Below are 18,233 nucleotides of genomic sequence, written 5' to 3'. Positions count from 1 at the left end.
ACTCTTCCTAAACTGCCTATGGAGTTTGGGAATCTACATAAGGTCTTTACAGAAGCCTCCTTCAGTCTAGAGGCCCAAACAATTGGGTAGAACTTTTCAACTTGTGAAATGAGTTCTGCCATCATTTTCTTAAATAACACTCCCTTCCCCCTTTATTTTAGGGGAGACATTAAAGTAGGTAATGGGGAAAAGGAAGAGTGAAAAAAATTATCCATATAAATTACTTCTGTTTGCTTCACCCATGTTCATTTCTTGTTAGAGCACCAGACTCAATGGGGAAAAATAGTAGCAAGTTTTTGTTTGTTTTTTTAAAGAGACAGGGTCTTGCTCTGTCATCCAGGCTAGAGTGCAGTGGCACAATCATGGCTCCCTGCAGCCTTGGACTCCTAGGCTCAAGGGATCCTCCCACTTCAGCCTCCAGAGTAGCTGTGACTACTGGCATATGCCACCATGCCCAGCAATTAAAAAAAATTATTTTAAAAGACAGAGTCTTGGCCGGGCGCGTTGGCTCAAGCCTGTAATCCCAGCACTTTGGGAGACCGAGACGGGTGGATCACAAGGTCAGGAGATCGAGACCATCCTGGCTAGCACGGTGAAACCCCGTCTCTACTAAAAAAATACAAAAAAACTAGGCGGGCGAGGTGGCAGGCACCTGTAGTCCCAGCTACTCGGGATGCTGAGGCAGGAGAATGGCGTGAACCCGGGAGGCCGAGCTTGCAGTGAGCCGAGATCCCGCCACTGCACTCCAGCCTGGGCGACAGAGCAAGACTCCGTCTCAAAAAAAAAAAAAAAAAAAAAAAACGGACAGAGTCTTGCTATGTTCCACAGGCTGGTCTCAAACTCCTGGGCTCAAGAGATCCTCCCACCTCGGCTTCCCAAAGTAGGCTGGGATTATAGGCGTGAGCCAGTGCACCAAGCAAAATAATTATATTTGAATAATAAATATATGTGGGGGGAAGTCTCCTGTAATGTTTAGAGGAAAATAAGAATGCAAAATTACATATACAGTATGAATTCAACTATACAAAAATGCTTAGAAATACCAGAAAGACATTAAAAAGTTAACAACAGTTACCTGTGTAGGAACAATAAGGGTACTTTAAGTCTTTCTCTTTATATTGTCTGTTTGTATCTATCTGTGCATGTATCCATAACAATTTCAAGGAAAGCTTCAAATGAGCATATGTTAAAGCTTACAGACTGCTTAAAAGAAAATCAAAACTGATTTCCAGAATGGTTCTGAAAAAAACAGAACATAGATAAACTTACCATCACACGAAAGAGAAATATAACTTCCTAAGTCATCAGACATGTGTCGCATCACATTTCTACCCATCTTAAGACCAAGGAAAATCCAATAATCTATTGCTGCTCCAAGAATTCCAGTCAATAAGTAAGCTAGTTCATGTTTGAAGACCTGACATTAAGATACAAAAAAATTACCAATATATATTACAATATTGAATTTCTATTAGTATTTATTTTGAATATGTTTTGAGGGGTAAAACATAGTTATTTAAAAATACAGGGTATGTAATGATAAAAGGTATTCTTAAGAACTCTAACTAATTCTCTCCCCTCCATCTTTCTCTCCACATGACAAGAGTTAATAAAGCAAATTTTCCAAAGACCTACAACTTAACAGTTCAGAATAAACTTTAATTTCATCCAACCTATCAAGTTTGTCAGGCAATAATTCCATTAAAATAATGAGAAAATACCTAGTTTTTGTAGATTTTTATAAATAGGAGAGATATGACTATAAAAGAAGACAGATTTATCTACCCCCACTGTTTATATATAGAATTATTCTTTACATTTCTCTATATGACATTTTCCAGAAAGACCTGAGAAACCTGATGAATAGAAGCTCTAGTAAACAAGATTATTCATTTGCTATAATATACTGATTCAAATTTTTATTTAATTATATATCAAATACTAATTACCCAACTGAGAGATGTAGAAATCAGTTTTAAAAGTATATCATTGGCTGGGTGCGGTGGCTCACACCTGTAATCCCAGCACTTTAGGAGGCCAAGGTGGGCAGATCATGAGGTCAGGAGATCGAGACCATCCTGGCGAACACGGTGAAACCCCGTCTCTACTAAAAATACAAAAAGTTAGCCGGGCGTGGCGGCGGGCGCCTGTAGTCCCAGCTACTCAGGAGGCTGAGGCAGGAGAATGGCGTGAACCCGGGAGGTGGAGCTTGCAGTGAGAGGAGATTGCGCCATTGCACTCCAGCCTGGGCGACAGAGTGACACTCCGTTTCAAAAAAAAAAAAAAAAAAAGTATATCATTTTATATGATTACTTTCATAATAAATATCATTAAATTCTTATAAGAAATGTAACAAGGCATACAAGCCTTCTAAGTGTGCTTTACCCTAGTGTTTGAAAGTATTTTTCTAATCTCTAAAATTCAGTAGAAACTATGAAGATGAAGAAGTGTGAAAATGAAATTTTAAAAACACCACTGATTGAAATACAAACGCTTTTTCAAAGCATTAAAACCAGCTGAAATTCTTATGTTCTTGTTATTTGTTGTCTAGGCATGTTGGATATGTAGAAAAAAATCACTAATAGTTGGGTAAAAGGCATATGACGTTTTAATAAATGCTACAGTAACAGATTATAACTATGTTCTCCCATCTAATTTCTTTCTCATTAATCCCATATTAGGCATATATTATGCTTAAATAACATAAGTATAATATATAACATAATTTACTGTTCATGTGTAATAGTTAAGATTACAGTATAAAAGGATCTAAGAACCTGATCTATAACGAATGCATCTAACATTACTAATAAGCTAATCTATTATCACAATATTTATTAAAACCTTTTCACATGCCTTTTACACAACTGCTTAGTGATTTTTTCGCATATCCAACAAGCCTAGATGACAAATAACAGGAACATAAGAATTTCAGCTGGTTTAATGTTTTGAAAAAGTGTTTATATTTAAATCAAAGGTGTTTTTAAAATATTATTTTCACACTTTGTCTTCACAGTTTACATGGAATTTTACAGATTAGAATAGTAAGTTTTTATATAAAAGGCACTTCCAAATCAGGTTCTTGGATCCTTCTATACTATAATCTAAACTAACACACTCATAAATAGTACATTATGTTATTATGTTATATATTACAGAATCATGTGTATTTCAGTGTATTAGTTATATATTACACACCAAACTAGCATATATTATGCCTAATATGGGATTAGTGAGAAAGAAATCCCCAGCACTCTGAACCCTCAGTGTCTACTGGATTTGTTTCTCCTGCCCTCAGCAAACAAATTTCTTATATGTATATTCAATATTTCATTGGGATATCATTCCATATCTACTAGCTCTAGCTAGCAGATAAATGATTTCAAAACCAAAGTTCAATTTTTGGTTTATTGTGCAAACATAAGCAAATGGTCCAGCAGCACACACAACCAGTTTGCCAGAACAGTGTTTATGGAAGGAAAACACATAGTCAGGACCAGTAGCATGTGTGCAGGTCCTCTGTTGTCCTATCACATCAGGGGCAGCATACTGCATTCGTGTAGGGCTAGACATTAGAATCTAGGAGAGAGACCCTTAAGTGTGGAGCTGAGGAGATTTTTAAAAGCTGCATGATTAAGAAAGCGGTGCTCTTCTTCTGACATGATCAGGGGCCAAGACAGCCAGCCAGATTCTAGCAGGTGAGGCTTCACAGGTGGCTGTCAATCCCACCCAGTCTCCTGCCTTGATAAGAGAGCTGAGTATAAGCCTTGCAGTTGTGGCTATATGGCATGGGAAACTAGCAGCAGCTCTGGTCACATAAGTAGCACCAACACCTCCCCTGGTGTGATTGGCAGGACTAGGGTCTACTGCTAGTCTCCAGAAAACACTGCAGGAAATCAACTCCATTCTTTGTAAAGCCAGTATCTTGCTTGATCACTCTGAGCAAGTTAGTTAATCCTTACTTCTCACCGTTATCAAGAGAATATAAAACAGAACAGTGAAAATATATAAACTACTAAATTGATTATGCCCATATGCACATATGCATCCACAAAATGTTCCTTCCAATATAACATGTATCTGAATATCAGCAATGACAGTACTCAGGAAAGAAGCAAGAGGTTGGTAAATTTTGATTTCTGAAAGTATTCTCCATCTCAAGGGTATAGTAAATCAAGATCACTTTAGACCACCCAGGCTCTAAGACCCTGGGCAGGAAAGAAGAATGTTAGCCCACAGAGTGAAGCCTTATATAAAAACACAATCCAGCTTTCTATCAATCAAAAACAACACTAAACAACAACAACAACAAAAAATCAACCAGTTGGGACTTTCCCTCTTTCCTTATATAAGTATGTCATACATACAGTTAAAATCACAATAGAATATTAATATATTGCTTAATATTAAACTTACCTTGATATTAATGTTATTAGAGAGAGGGAAGAGGTCTTGCAGTGATTTCGAGGAATAACTATAGCTTTTTTACTATGATAAAAAAGATCCTGCCAAAGTTATTCTTGTTTTCATGTCATTAGCTAAACATGCACACTACTACACAGCCATAATAGCAAGTTTTTATATGAAAAGACACTTTCAAGTCAAGTTCTTAGATCCTTTCATACCATAATCTTAACTATCACACTCATAACAATAATAGGGCCAAGACAGTGTGCTATGGATTATACTCACTGCCACTTTAACAATACATCAACAATGCTATTCCTTCCAGTATAGTGGACATATAAGCTTTAGAAATAGATTACTAAGAAAATAGTAAATAAATCATCAAAGGAAAGCAGTTTTCTTGGAATACTGAAATATTTGTTAAAGCTGACAGACGAGAACATGAATATCCTAAGAATTAACAAAGAAATAAAAGGTAGACAAGATTTTGCATATATGATATATACCTGCATAGATATATATGATATATATCTATATATAGAATTCCTTTCTAATATGTTAAACTCTATAACCAGACATTCTGTCAATACGGTTCTGTATCATCTGCCAGTAGAGGTAACTTCTAGTTTATAAAATTGACAATCTTCCAAAACTTGACTAATCTGTAATGTAGAACAAACTAGCATCTTGGCCTTCTGACTCCCAGATTAGGGATTTCCATGATATCCCACTGTAATACGTGACAAACTACTCTTCTGGAAAGACGGAAACATAAAGCACACACTGTGCCTCTTCCTGTTTTAAACACTGGCATTTGAAACATGAGAAAGTGTGGTGCGGTGGAGACTTGGCCTCTAGTCAAGGCTTTGCTCTAACAAGCTGTGACACCTTGAATAAGTTATTCAAACTCTTTATCAACTTTCTTATCTATTAATGTAAACTAGCTTACATTTCTACCTATATTGTAGAATTATCAATAGCACTTAAGAACATCTCAAAGAAAAGTGGGACTAGTAAAAATTGTACCTCCTCCATAACCTTGACACAGCCCACCTCTGCTCTTTGCCAAGGAAAGCCCAACGCTTTCTCAGATTAATGACAATGAAATTCACTGCCATTGTGTCACTCTGCAATACTTGCTGATTGACATTATGACAAAACAATATTAGCATAAACTGAGGACTTCTGTTTAGCTAATGACTTAAATTGAATACTTCAACTCAGCAAATCAAGAAACAAATGCTTTACAGTACAGAAAATGATGTCTGTGAACATGCATGGAATTCTTGAAACTGCAAACTGCCAAAAAGATTTAATTAAGTATAAGAATGAATTCTAGCAGAAAGGTAATACAATTTTTAAAAAGCAGTTTTATATCAATTTAAGCTATTCAAATGTTAAATATTAATTTGCAAAATTTAAAACCAGTTCTCATATTACAATGCTACAATTTATTGCAGACTGCTTCACAAATATGTTGCTTTTATTTATAAGTTTGAACAAAAATCTTGAAGTTAAATATGTATAAATCTGTTACTGTTTACATCAGAGCTTAAGTAATTTTTTATCTGTGATAGTCCTTTGAAGACTTAGTAAAATTGTGAAAACATCAGTTTTTTTATTGTTCTCAATTATAAATGAGCAATTTCATTTATGTAATCAAATGAATGAAAAAAAAGAAATGTTCTATAATGAAGACATTTTCTATCCTTAATGATTGCATTGTATAAAAAGTAAATAAAAAGACAGATGGTAATTTATAAAGACGCTATCAGCTTTAGCTTAAAAGTGCTATACTCAATTGGCAATGAGGTGTAAACAGTAGTCCTATTTCAGCTGAGTATTTTCAATTTCTGTAATTTGCAAAATCATACTTCCTTTTAAATCAGATACATGCACGAGACAGTGCCTACTCACCTGTTTATTGTTAAATAGGATTACTTGATCAAAAGAAATCTAGCTACACTCATGAGCAATCTTCCCATTTTAATGCTGATTTAGAAAAAAAAAATTAGTACCTCAAAAAGAACTTCTATTTTCCTGTCTCAGACAACTGAAAAGAATTTTTTAAAAAATCAGCAAGAACTTCTATTTCTAATGAAGGCCTAGGTAATTCAGATGAACCTTTTTTTTTAGAGACAAGGTCTCACTCTGTTACCCAGGCTGGAATGCAGTGGCGCAATCATAGCTCACTGCAGCCTCCAACTCCTGGGCTCAAGCAATCCTCCCACGGCAGCCTCTCAAGTAGTTAAAACTAACACATGTGCACACCACCACACCTGTGTTTTTTTTTTTTTTTTGGTAGAGATGGGGGTCTCACTATGTTGCTCAGACTGGTCTTGAGCTCCTGGCCTCAAGCAATCCTTCCACTTCAGTTTATCAAAGTGCTGGGATTACAGGCGGGAACCACTGCACCTGGCCTCAGTTGAACCCACTTAGAGAAGAACACTAAAACTAAAAATGTTAAATGAAATATGCAAAACATTTCAGAAAAAAAAGACAATAAATTATCAGGAATTGCTACGCCAAGATCTAGTGAGGTACCCATGTGAGCCACTCAAAGATACCTGACTTTGCCCTGAGGACTTTCACTGATTTTAAGGAAGAATCTAGAATAAGAACTGTGGTTTCTGGAGCACAGGGGAAAAAAAGATTTAAAAAAAAAAAGAAAAGTCATGGCCAAAACCTCATCGGTCATAGGATGAAAAAGTGAAGGGCTTCATCCTCATGGTAAGAATGAATCAGAAGCAAAACTAAATGTATATGGAGCACTTTACTTCATTTGAACCATCTAGAGTCCCCCAAACACAGACATTGGATTAGAATAGTCCTTAACTAGTGGTGCACCGAGGCACTTGGCAGAAGTTCAACAGAAATTCTTTCTGAGGGAAGATATTCTGTTGTTTATCACATATTGTTTCTATAAATAACTTTTCAAATGCAATTTAAAAGCATATAGTGAATAACAAGCTTGCAAGAGAAAATAAAAAAGCACAAGAGAAGGGAACAGCAAAAAACAACAGAAACAGACCTATAAAGACTTCAGATATGGAATAATCAAGCATAGATAATAAATGTCATTGCCATGTTAAAGACAAAAGAAAACCTTGAAACCCATAAAAACAAGTCATAGCGGTTTGGAACAGTTAAAAAGTCTATTACCTGGAAAAAATACACAAAATTTAAATGAAATGGTCATGTTTAATAATATATTGGACACAGCTAAAGAAAGAACTAATGAACTAAAAACTGGATGAAAATACTATCCAGAATGCGGCAAGTATAGAAAAAAATGTATCTATATGGGAGTGGGGGAGGCAGGGAGAGAGAGAAGGAGGGGGAAATGGTAGAGGGAGAGAGAGAGGGAGAGGGAGAGAGAAAGAAAGGGAGAGGGAGATATAAGGTGAAAAACAGAGAATATGAAGAAAAGGTATAATGTAAGTTTAATGGTAATTTAAAAAGTAGAGAAGAGAAAATGGATCTGAGGAAGTATTTGACTAGAAACTACATAAGCAGTTTCGTTAAGACAGAATAGACTTCATGGTAGTTTGATAACTGAGCTCTCCACCCTAACTACTATGCTTACGATCCCTGAAAAAGATATTACCTAATTAGCAGTTATAGGATCATAACCAGTAGTCATGATATATCAGTTATGAATAATAAGGTGACATTAGCATATATAAAGTAGAAACTTAAATAGATCAGCAAATCAACAAAGTCGACTCAGAAGGATTGATTAAAACAATTATTAAGTTTGATCCAACCCAACAGAAAAAATACATTCTGGTTCCTAGTCTTATATGGAGCCAAAAAGAGAACTTCAGTAAATTTCAGAAAGCAGAAATTGCATAAGGTGCATTCTTTAACTATAATTCACTATTAGAAACTAACCAAAAAAAAGCACAGCCAAACAAACAAAACCCATCTATTTAGAAATCTTAAAACATCTTTTAAAAATATCTCTTGGATCAAAGAGGGAAATCAAAATTAACAATAGAAAATACTTTGAAAAAAACAGAGCACTCTAGGGTAAAGTATCAAACTATGAAATGAATGTCAAGTTGTACTCAATAGGTAATTTATATTAAGTGTATGTACTAGAAATGAAGACTAAAAATAAAAAAAGATTCAAGAAGATAGAAGAGAAAGTAAAAAAAAAAATTAAAAGAGCAGAAATGAATAACACAAAAAAGTAGACAATATATTTCCAAAGGGAGATCATTCTGAAAAGGAAAAAGGTGACTAATATTTATTATGCAACCAAAATGTGCCACAGTTATGTTGCTATACACTGTTATCCATGAGATGGATAATACACTAAAATCACTATATGTTAAATTTCTAATGACAGGCAAAATCGACTTATAAAGAAATATTTCAGAAAATAACTCAACATCAAAAAAGGTAGTTTTAAAATAATACTAATAATACTAATACATATTAGTATTTATTAGTACCCCCCAAAAATTGTATGGATTGACTCATTTATTTTTAAATCTTAAGTTCTTCATGAATCAAATTGTACAAAAGTAAAAAATCTAGAAAGGTTAGTAACTAGAGATTTCTTAGCAGTAACTATCTAATAACTCACTAGCTACTACATGCAAACATGAGATGATGAAGGAACCAGTCTCCAAGGGCCTTTTACCTTAAAACTAGATAAGTTAAATAGAAAACAATGATATATTTGATATATTTGGGTACATTTTAATTGTTTTCAAGTGATCCAAAGAAAAAAGGGGAGAGGAAAAGGTAAATAATTGAAAGTGCTTTTTCCATAGACTATTCATCTATAAATTAATCCTACTTACATCATTAGACTTGCATTTTTCCTTGTGAGAATATATAGTCCATTCCAAAAGCATATTTACTGGTTTGGTCAAAAGCCCAGAGGTTTCACTTCCTGACCAAAAAATTTCAAGAAGCATTGCCTTTCCTGTTATTTTCAGATTCTGAGAATCTGACCAGTCATACAACCTAATTAAAATACAAACAAAAAGTGTACCTTTAAGCCAATTTGATCACGACAATTACTTGACATCTCTGTCAAAAAAAATGCTAGCAATTTTTGAACATAGATCATAAAATATAAAGATTACAACAATTATAATAAAGGACAAAATATAAAAAATGGTCTCAGTTCAATAAGTCATTGACAATGTATATATACACAGTAATCTACCTGCAAGTTTTAGAGCAGGAGTAAAACTTATCATTGTAGGCTCAGTGTTTAAAATTGGTGTAGTTTTCTACTTAGCATTCAATTACTAAAGAATTTTTTTTAAATCCTAAAAAATGAAAACACTCTTATATCCATCCAAATTAACAGTGGAAGTGAACTGAGGAAATTTTTTTAAACGGGCATATAAACCTTCACTCCCACTGAGAGTATCTGGAAATATGTTTTAAAAACAAATCTACTTTAAAATATAAAACAAGGTGACTTTTTAGAAATATATTTTTAATAATTGTAAAAAAAAAAAGGTGCATAAAAACAACAGAAATTTAGAAAAGTGTTATTTTTGCAATTAAAACTTACTTTTGACTCAGATATTGTACTTCACTTTCAATTAAATTAAAGAAAAATTTGAGCAGCGTCAGGTGGAGCACCTTGGAGCCAATATTTTCTGAAATTTGATGACAAAAGCTTTCATTGAAAAGGCAAGACCTGAAAAACATGAACCCAACAATCAATAACATACAAGCAATTCCATAAGTAATCTGTGAACAAAATATTTCTCCTTCTAGAATATTGCTGGAATACTAGCCAGAATCCTTCTCTTTCTTACCCAAGATTACTTTCTTTTTCATTAGTTAGTAAATGAAGATTATTTAGGGCTACTTTTTTTTAGAGTTTTTAAAATTCATTATTTTATTTTCTTCCTGTCTTCTAGAGCAGTCCTCTCCAACGGAACTTTCTGTGATGATGTATATGTTCTACTAGACACTTGAAATGTGGCTTGTATACCCAAGGACCCAAATTTTTAATTACTTAGTCTGAATAAAATTTAAATATAAATAGATATGGCTAGTGGCTACTGGGTCAGACAGCACACTTCTATAATATATTTTTAAAGAGAACAGAAGATTACTCAGAACTTTTAAGATTTATGAAGTAGTGTCTAGGTAACAATATTTATTACAATCTCCCACCTTTCTTATTGATTATATCAACAATGCACCGATAACTTTCTACCTCTGTCTCCACTTTCCCTGTCTTCTTTTTTAATACAACATTCTCAGAAGAGTCCTTAGTAGCTTTAAATTTAACAATTTATTTAATATTCAACCTGTCTATAAGATCCTTCATGCCCATATAGTTAATCAGTCTTTCTGAAAACTGTCAGAGAACTTACGTTTCTCTATGTATTATGGAATATTTCAAATATATACAAAAGTAGAGAGACCAGTATCCCTTAGCTCATTTATATTCCTACCACTTCGCCAAGCACCTCCCCAGCACCCAATTATTTTGAAATGAAATCTGGATATTTTTGTTTAAAAGTCTATTTTTAAGCTGCCCAAAATCTACTGCCTGTAGCATCAATAAATTCATCCATTTATTAAGCACTTATATTCCAGGCATTATATTAGATATTAAAGATGGAGATATTTAAGACTGAACATCTTCAGTAAGAGGAAAGTTTAAAGAAAGAAAAATAAGACTGAGCAACTATCCTTAATAAAGTCACAGGACTGATGTGAGCGACAAACTTAAAAGAAAGGGCAAGAGGCCGGGCGCGGTGGCTCAAGCCTGTAATCCCAGCACTTTGGGAGGCCGAGACGGGCGGATCACGAGGTCAGGAGATCGAGACCATCCTGGCTAACCCGGTGAAACCCCGTCTCTACTAAAAAATACAAAAAACTAGCCGGGCGTGGTGGCGGGCGCCTGTAGTCCCAGCTACTCGAGAGGCTGAGGCAGGAGAGTGGCGGGAACCCGGGAGGCGGAGCTTGCAGTCAGCTGAGATCCGGCCACTGCACTCCAGCCTGGGCGACAGGGAGACTCAGTCTCAAAAAAAAAAAAAAAAAAAAAGAAAGGGCAAGAGTAAGAAAGTGGCAGCAGAGTTGCATTTTAAGGGAAAACTATGGCTGAGCATGGTAGCCCATTTCTGTAATCCCAGCACTTTGGGAGGCCAAAGTAGGAGGACTGCTTGAGCCCAGGAATTTGAAACCAGCCTGGGCAACACAGGGAGACTTCACCTCTACAAAAAATTTAAAAATTAGTCAGGTAGGTCTGGTGCAGTAGCTCATGCCTGTAATCTCAGCACTCTGGGAAGCGGAGGCGGGTGGATCACCTGAGGTCAGGAGTTCAAGACCAGCCTGACCAACATGGTGAAACCCCATCTCTACTAAATACAAAAAAAAAAAGGTAGCAAGGCGTGGTGGTGTATGCCTGTAATCCCAGCTACTTGGGAGGCTGAGGCAGGAGAATAGTTTGATCCCGGGAGGCGGAGGTTGCAGTGAGCCAAGATTGCGCCACTGCACTCCAGCCTGGGCAACAGAGCGAAACTTCTTCTCAAAAAACAAGCAAACTACAACCAAAACAACAACAAAAATATTAGTCAGGTATGGTGGGGGGCATCTGTAGTCCCAGGTACTCAGGAGGCTGAGGCAGGAGGATGGCCTGAACCCAGGAGTTCAAGACTGAAGTGAGCTATGATCCTGCCACTGCACTCTGTTCTTGGTGACAGTGAGATTCAAAAAGGAAAAGGAAAGGAAAGAAGAGAAAAGAAAAGGGAAAAAGGAAAGGAACAAAAGTGAAGAGAAGAGAAAAAGAAGAGAGAGGAGAGGGGAGGAGAGGAGTAGGGGCAGGGGAGAAGGGGGCAAGGCAGAGGGGAGGGGAGGGGAGGAAAGAGGAGAGGTGACAGGGGAGGGGAGGGAAGAGGAGAGGGGATGGGGGAGGGGAGGGAAGAGGAGAGGGGATGGGGGAGGGGAAGGGAGAGGAGAGAGAGGAGACAGGAGAGAGGGCAGAGGAGAGAAGAGAAGCAAAGTGAAGCAGTCAGGCATGGTGGCTCATGCCTTTCATCCTGGCACTTTGGGAGGCTGAGGTGGGCAGAAAGCTTGAGCTCAAGTGTTGGAGACCAGCCTGGGAAACATGGTAAGACCTCATTTCTACGAAAAATACAAAACCAGCCAGGCATGGGAGCACATGCCTATAGTCCCAGTTATTCAGGAGGCTGAGGCTGGGAGTTTCAGGCTGCAGTGAGTTGCGATTATGCCATTGCACTCCGGTCTGGACAACAGAGTGTCTTAAAAAAAAAAAAAAAAAAAAACTAGGAAATTTGGAAAACATAAGAGCAAAAGACAGGATACGGAGAATGATTGGACACACTCAGTAAAGTGGTGAAGATGAGAACTGAGACATATATAAGGGCTAACTCATGAAGGGTCTTACATATTTCGCTAAGAAATTTGAACCATCTTCTATAGGTAGTTCAATGTATGTGAGTCAATGAAGGACTTTAACATGGGAAATGACAAGATCACTTTGGAAAGAGCATACTGTGGGAGTACTTTGCAAGAAAAAAGGAAAAAAGTAGACCCAAGATCAATAAAGCAGCTACTGCAATAGTTTACATAAGAAGCAATGGGAACTTTAAAATAAAGACAATTGACAGTGAAGAAAGGAATAGATTTGGAAATCATGAAGGATGTCAGCCACATAAACTCTATTTCCTCACATCATATACCTATGCTGGGCTCACACTGTTGGGCTTGTACTTTTGTGCTGGTATTGTGTTTACATCTCAGTCACTTTTAAAGTGCAGGAACTGTTATTTAAATCATCTTTTTAATCCCTAAAATGTAGTACAGTGTCTGGCTCTCCATAAGTACTCAAGAATTTGTTAAAAGAATGAATAAATACATGCGGGTTAACTGATTAGCTCACTATAAATATATCACAACCAAGATGGTATGTGAATCTTTATGATCTCAAAGAGCTAACCAGAGGTCTAGCCTTTGCATGGCTGGTCAGGTGTCCTTTCTCTACTATGAACCTCCTGAAACTGGACATTTAGATTAAGAAAAAAAAAGATCTTCCCGGTCAGGCATGGTGGTCCACTCCTGTAATCCCGGCACTTTGGGAGGCCAAGTCAGGCAGATCACTTGAGGCCAGCAATTAGAGACCAGTCTGACCAACATGGTAAAAGCCCATCTCTACTAAAAATAAAAAAAACACAAAAATTAGCTGGACGTGGTGGCACATGCCTGTAATTCCAGCTACTTGGAAGGCTAAGGCATAAGAAGTGCTTGAGCCTGGGAGGCAGAGGTTACAGTGAGCCAAGATCAGGCCACTGCACTCCAGTCCGGGCGACAGAGCAAGACTCTTGTCTCAGAAAAAGATAAGATCTTCCCAGAAGAATAAGGGCTATCAAATACAGTTATTTGAATAACAAGGGGAAAACATTTTCTGTTAGGGAGAAAGAAGGTGGAACAGAATTTCTGGAGACAATAACATCTGAAAGACAGAGGAAGGTCTAGGCAGTGACAGCATGTGCAGAAGCATGAAAGAGATGACATATTTAGGAAATATTAAGTTCTGTTTTAAAATTCAAATTTCTAGCTGAAAAAAAATAACTGAAGCCCTAAAATAGATACTATAGTTACAAATGTCTATACTTTTGGTGACAAAAACTGATGATATGCATATTCCATAAATTAATTTTCTTCATTTAAAAAACAATACGCAAATTTATATTTTGTTAAAAATAATAATGATTTGGCTTTCTAGTGAGTCCATTTCATGCATTCACTTTTTATTGTTTTAGTAAACAGACTGAAAAACATGACCAATACAGACTTGCCTTTTCATAAGTTTTGCAATAAATACAATATATATTTGTATTTGCAAAATACACTACACACACTTTTCCAAAAGTAGAAAGATACTTCTTTCATCAGTATCTTAAAAAAACACTTAGCGTAACAACTATTCAATGAAATGTAGCATCGTCAAATGTGAAATTCCTTACCTGATAAGGACTTCTACTAAAGACCATGCTCCTTTCATACAAGTTGGACACTGAAACAACTCTAAATAATATCTTGACATGGCTGGAGACTTCCAAGGAGGATGCAGGTGAAGAAGAGCTGACAATATATGAAAGTATCGACCAGAAAATGTATCTATGTTATCCTATTATTTAAAAATAAACAAACAAATAAAACACTATAGCTAAAAGTAGTTTCACTCACTAATTCAGTCTAAAACCAAAACAGTAACCCTGGCCTAACTTTCTTTTTTGAGAAGGAGTCTGGCTCTGTCACCCAGGCTGGAGTGCAGTAGCACAATCTTGGATAACCGCAACCTCCGCCTCCCGGGTTCAAGCAATTCTCCTGCCTCAGTCTCCAGAGTAGCTGGGACTACAGGTGCCCACCACCACGCCGGGCTAATTTTTGTATTTTTAGTAGAGATGGGGTTTCACTATGTTGGCCAGACTAGTCTCGAACTCCTGACCTTGTGATCTGCCCGCCTCAGTCTCCCAAAGTGCTGGGATTACAGGTGTAAGCCACCATGCCTGGCCTAACCCTGGCCTAAGTTTCTTGCCAAATATATGTGTTTAGACAAATGAAAGCAGATAGAGGCATTATGTTTAGCTAATTAAATAAAGCAACCGAGAGGTACACTCTATGTATAGCTGATACCTGAATAACAGGTTTTAACTGTGCGGGTCTACTTACACATGAATTTTTTCCAATAAATGTAGCCTACCCTTCACATCCATAGGTTCCACATCTGCAACTAAATACAGTATTCCGTATTTGGGAGGCCTTGGCCTCTCAAAGTGCTGGGATTACAGGCACGAACCACAGTGCCCGGCCTAGTAAGAAGTTTTAATTTCCTCACCTGTAAAATAAAGACAATTCCTGCCCTTGCTGCTAAATGAGATTATGCAGCTCAAAGAGGATGATATGTATGAATGCATCTTATTAGTTATTGTATTAATTATTTTCTATTGCCTTCAGTAGTGAAGGAAAATTTTTTCCCCAGTAGTAAGGGAAAATTTTACAATTACCTCTAAAAGAAAACCTTTAAAAATATAGTATTCACAGGATGTAAAACCTTCGTATGTGGAGGGCTGACTTTTCCTATAAGTGCAGGCTCTGAAGAACCAACTGCAGGACTTACGCGCAGATTTCAGTATCCACAAAGGTCCTGAAACCAATATCCTGTGATAGCAAGGGATGACTCTATCTATACACTGGGTAATCCCTTCTATTAACACTACCTTAGATGAAATATTCATTTTCCTTTTCACAATTATAATGAGATTAAGAGGTCTCAAATGTTACCTGAAAGGAACTAAAGGTAAGAAACTATTCATGCAACATGCTTACTTATCACCAACATAACATACCTGAAAAAGCTGATGCCTGTTATGTTATCAAATTAGCACCTTGGTGAAGGGCATGATTAGAAAGCTATCTTTGAATATTTGCTTCTATTGGTTTACACAGTTTGAATATGTTCCCAGCATGGGCAACACAGCAAGACTCCATCTCTACAAAAAATTTAAAAATTAGCCAGGCATGGTGGCACGTGCCTATAGTGCCAGCTACCTGGGAGACTGAAGCAGAGGGACTACTTGAGCCTAGGACGTTGAGGCCACAGTGAGCCATGATCACACCACTGCAGTCCATCCTGGGCGACAGAGAGGGACCTTGTCTCTTTTTCTTTTTAAACAAAGAGTATGTTCATTATGTATACTATAAATAAAAATTATAATTGTCAATGTACTAATGGAGTAATTTACCAAATGTAATTCTAGATCACTGTAATCTGAGTTTTATATTTGATACTTTACTGCTGTGAGAAAAATTAGATAACCTTTTTCCCCAAAACAAAATTATCTTAGAAATCCTGAGAAAATAATTAGCGAAAGCACTAAGAGTAGTACCTAGTATATAGCTGGAAAACAGAAGAGTGGTAATAAATGGGTACTGCACTAGTGAAATGAAGGAAAAAAAACACTGAACAGAGAAACTGTAAACATACAAAAAATGAGAAAATGTTCACATTTTAACATTCTTTGAAAAAAAGATTATAAATCCTTAAGGCTGCTCTTACCTGTAGAACGTTCTCTAGAAGGGCATGAAGAATGCATACAGGAGGGATATAATGTGCCTGCAAAGTGGAAAGTTCCTCAATTGCTTCTTTAAAAAACTGTCCTTCTATGAGGCTTTCAATTAAATTTAATACACCTCTGGGAAATTCAGTATTTTTAACCTAAAAAAGGAAAGATTATATGATTCAGAGAAAAGAACGATAAAATTTTGCAATCAAATTTTGAATTAGTAAGAAGTTTTTTTATTTATTTATTTGAGACGGAGTCTCACTCTGTTACCCAGGCTGGAATGCAGTGGTGCGATCTCGGCTTACTGCAACCTCCGCCTCCCAGGTTCAAGTGATTCTCCTGCCTCAGCCTCCTGAATAGCTGGGCCTACATATGCGTGCCACCATGCCCAGCTAGTTTTTGTGTTCTTAGTAGAGACGGGGTTACACCATATTGGCCAGGCTGGTCTCGAACTCCTGACCTCAGGTGATCCGTTTGCCTCGGCCTCCCTAAGTGCTGGGATTACAGGCGTAAGCCACCGCGCCCGGCCTAGTAACAAATTTTAATTTCCTCATCTGTGAAATGAATATAATTCCTGGCCTTGCTGCTGGATGAGATTATGTAGTGCAAAGAGGATGATATGTATGAATGTGTTTTATTACTTGTTATATTAATTATTTTCTGTTGCCTTCAGTAGTAAGGGAAAATACTGCCTCTAAAATAAAACCTTTAATAGGAATTTGCAGAGTTTGGTTGATAAAAAAGAGAAAGAGCTACAACGACATAGTTCTTTAGTGAAAAATTATTTTTTGGTTTTCTTTTAAACTTAAAAATGAACCCTATTAAAATATCTTTTAAATGTTAAGATATCATCAAGCACAAGCAACATTTGCAAAAAGCGAAAACTGATTGGGAGAATCATAAAATCACTCTGAGGATGTGTATTTATATAACTCTAAGAGCTTCACAAAACACATTCCCGTTGGTCAAACTATTCTTAATAATAAAAGTAACTACTTTGAATAATTTGAGTCAAAAATGCTCTAAAAGACTACATGGAATTAAAAAATCCAGTTTAGAAGAATAAATAAGGAAACAAGGGCCTCAAGCCCCATTCCCTCCCTAATTTAACAATGGACTGGATATATGTATTGTGGGTTTATTTTGTTCTGAAATGAAAGTATGTAAAATAAAGGTATCATGTTCTTTAAATAACAAAATAAATACACTTTTGTAAATATCATACCAAATAATTTTAATCTAAAAGTAGTCATTATGAAAGTTATGAAACACGAGAACAGGAATGTATATTTCACCTGTCATAAGCACGAGGTGTGTTGCTAATATTTGTGATCATTTTTTACTATTATATGGAAACTGTTTGGCGTTTTGACAGAATATTTTTATCATTTCTGATTAGAGAAACTGTATTTCTTTATTTGTGCATACAACACATTACTTCTAATTGTGCATACAACACATTACTTTTATTCAAAATAACTAACAATAACAAAACACAAACTTCTTCTTTGCCGCCATCACCAATGCTGTTCCAAGTCCCTTACCTCTACATTGTACACTGGTTGTTTATCTATTCTAACGCAGTTGTATCTGACAGCCTACAAAAGAGCAACCATATAATTAATACAACATTTTAAGACTGAAAAATACATTTCAGCTTCCCCAAACCTTGGAAAAACATATAAAACAGATCCAGGAACACATTAATAGCTATAATTAATACAATGCTCATATTTACTCAAACTA

The 18,233-nt window shown here is 36.3% G+C and overlaps 1 protein-coding gene across 10 annotated transcripts in view; it reads right to left on the bottom strand.

Annotated features, from left to right (window-relative positions):
- The window catches only part of SLF1 (SMC5-SMC6 complex localization factor 1), a 76,767-nt gene that overhangs the window by 16,959 nt on the left and 41,575 nt on the right, over nucleotides 1–18,233 (bottom strand). For 4 of the 10 annotated variants that reach the window (XM_065545832.2, XM_005557392.5, XM_045394832.3 and 1 more), the window contains 6 exons: nucleotides 18,032–18,085; nucleotides 16,481–16,639; nucleotides 14,385–14,548; nucleotides 9,950–10,078; nucleotides 9,222–9,387; nucleotides 1,270–1,417 (listed from right to left, as the gene is read on the bottom strand). In XM_065545832.2, coding sequence (XP_065401904.1) covers nucleotides 1,270–1,417; nucleotides 9,222–9,387; nucleotides 9,950–10,078; nucleotides 14,385–14,548; nucleotides 16,481–16,639; nucleotides 18,032–18,085 — 820 coding nt within the window. Of the gene's footprint in view, nucleotides 1–1,080; nucleotides 1,240–1,269; nucleotides 1,418–9,221; nucleotides 9,388–9,949; nucleotides 10,079–14,384; nucleotides 14,549–16,480; nucleotides 16,640–18,031; nucleotides 18,086–18,233 lie in introns of those variants that run through there. The other 6 variants (XR_012413921.1, XM_073993849.1, XM_073993848.1 and 3 more) reach the window with 5 other exon arrangements.

The sequence above is a fragment of the Macaca fascicularis genome, chromosome 6 (assembly GCF_037993035.2).
Source record: "Macaca fascicularis isolate 582-1 chromosome 6, T2T-MFA8v1.1".
NCBI classification, from domain to species: domain Eukaryota; kingdom Metazoa; phylum Chordata; class Mammalia; order Primates; family Cercopithecidae; genus Macaca; species Macaca fascicularis.
Note: the sequence above shows the minus strand (reverse complement) of the source record. Positions and strands in the feature narration are given on the sequence as shown.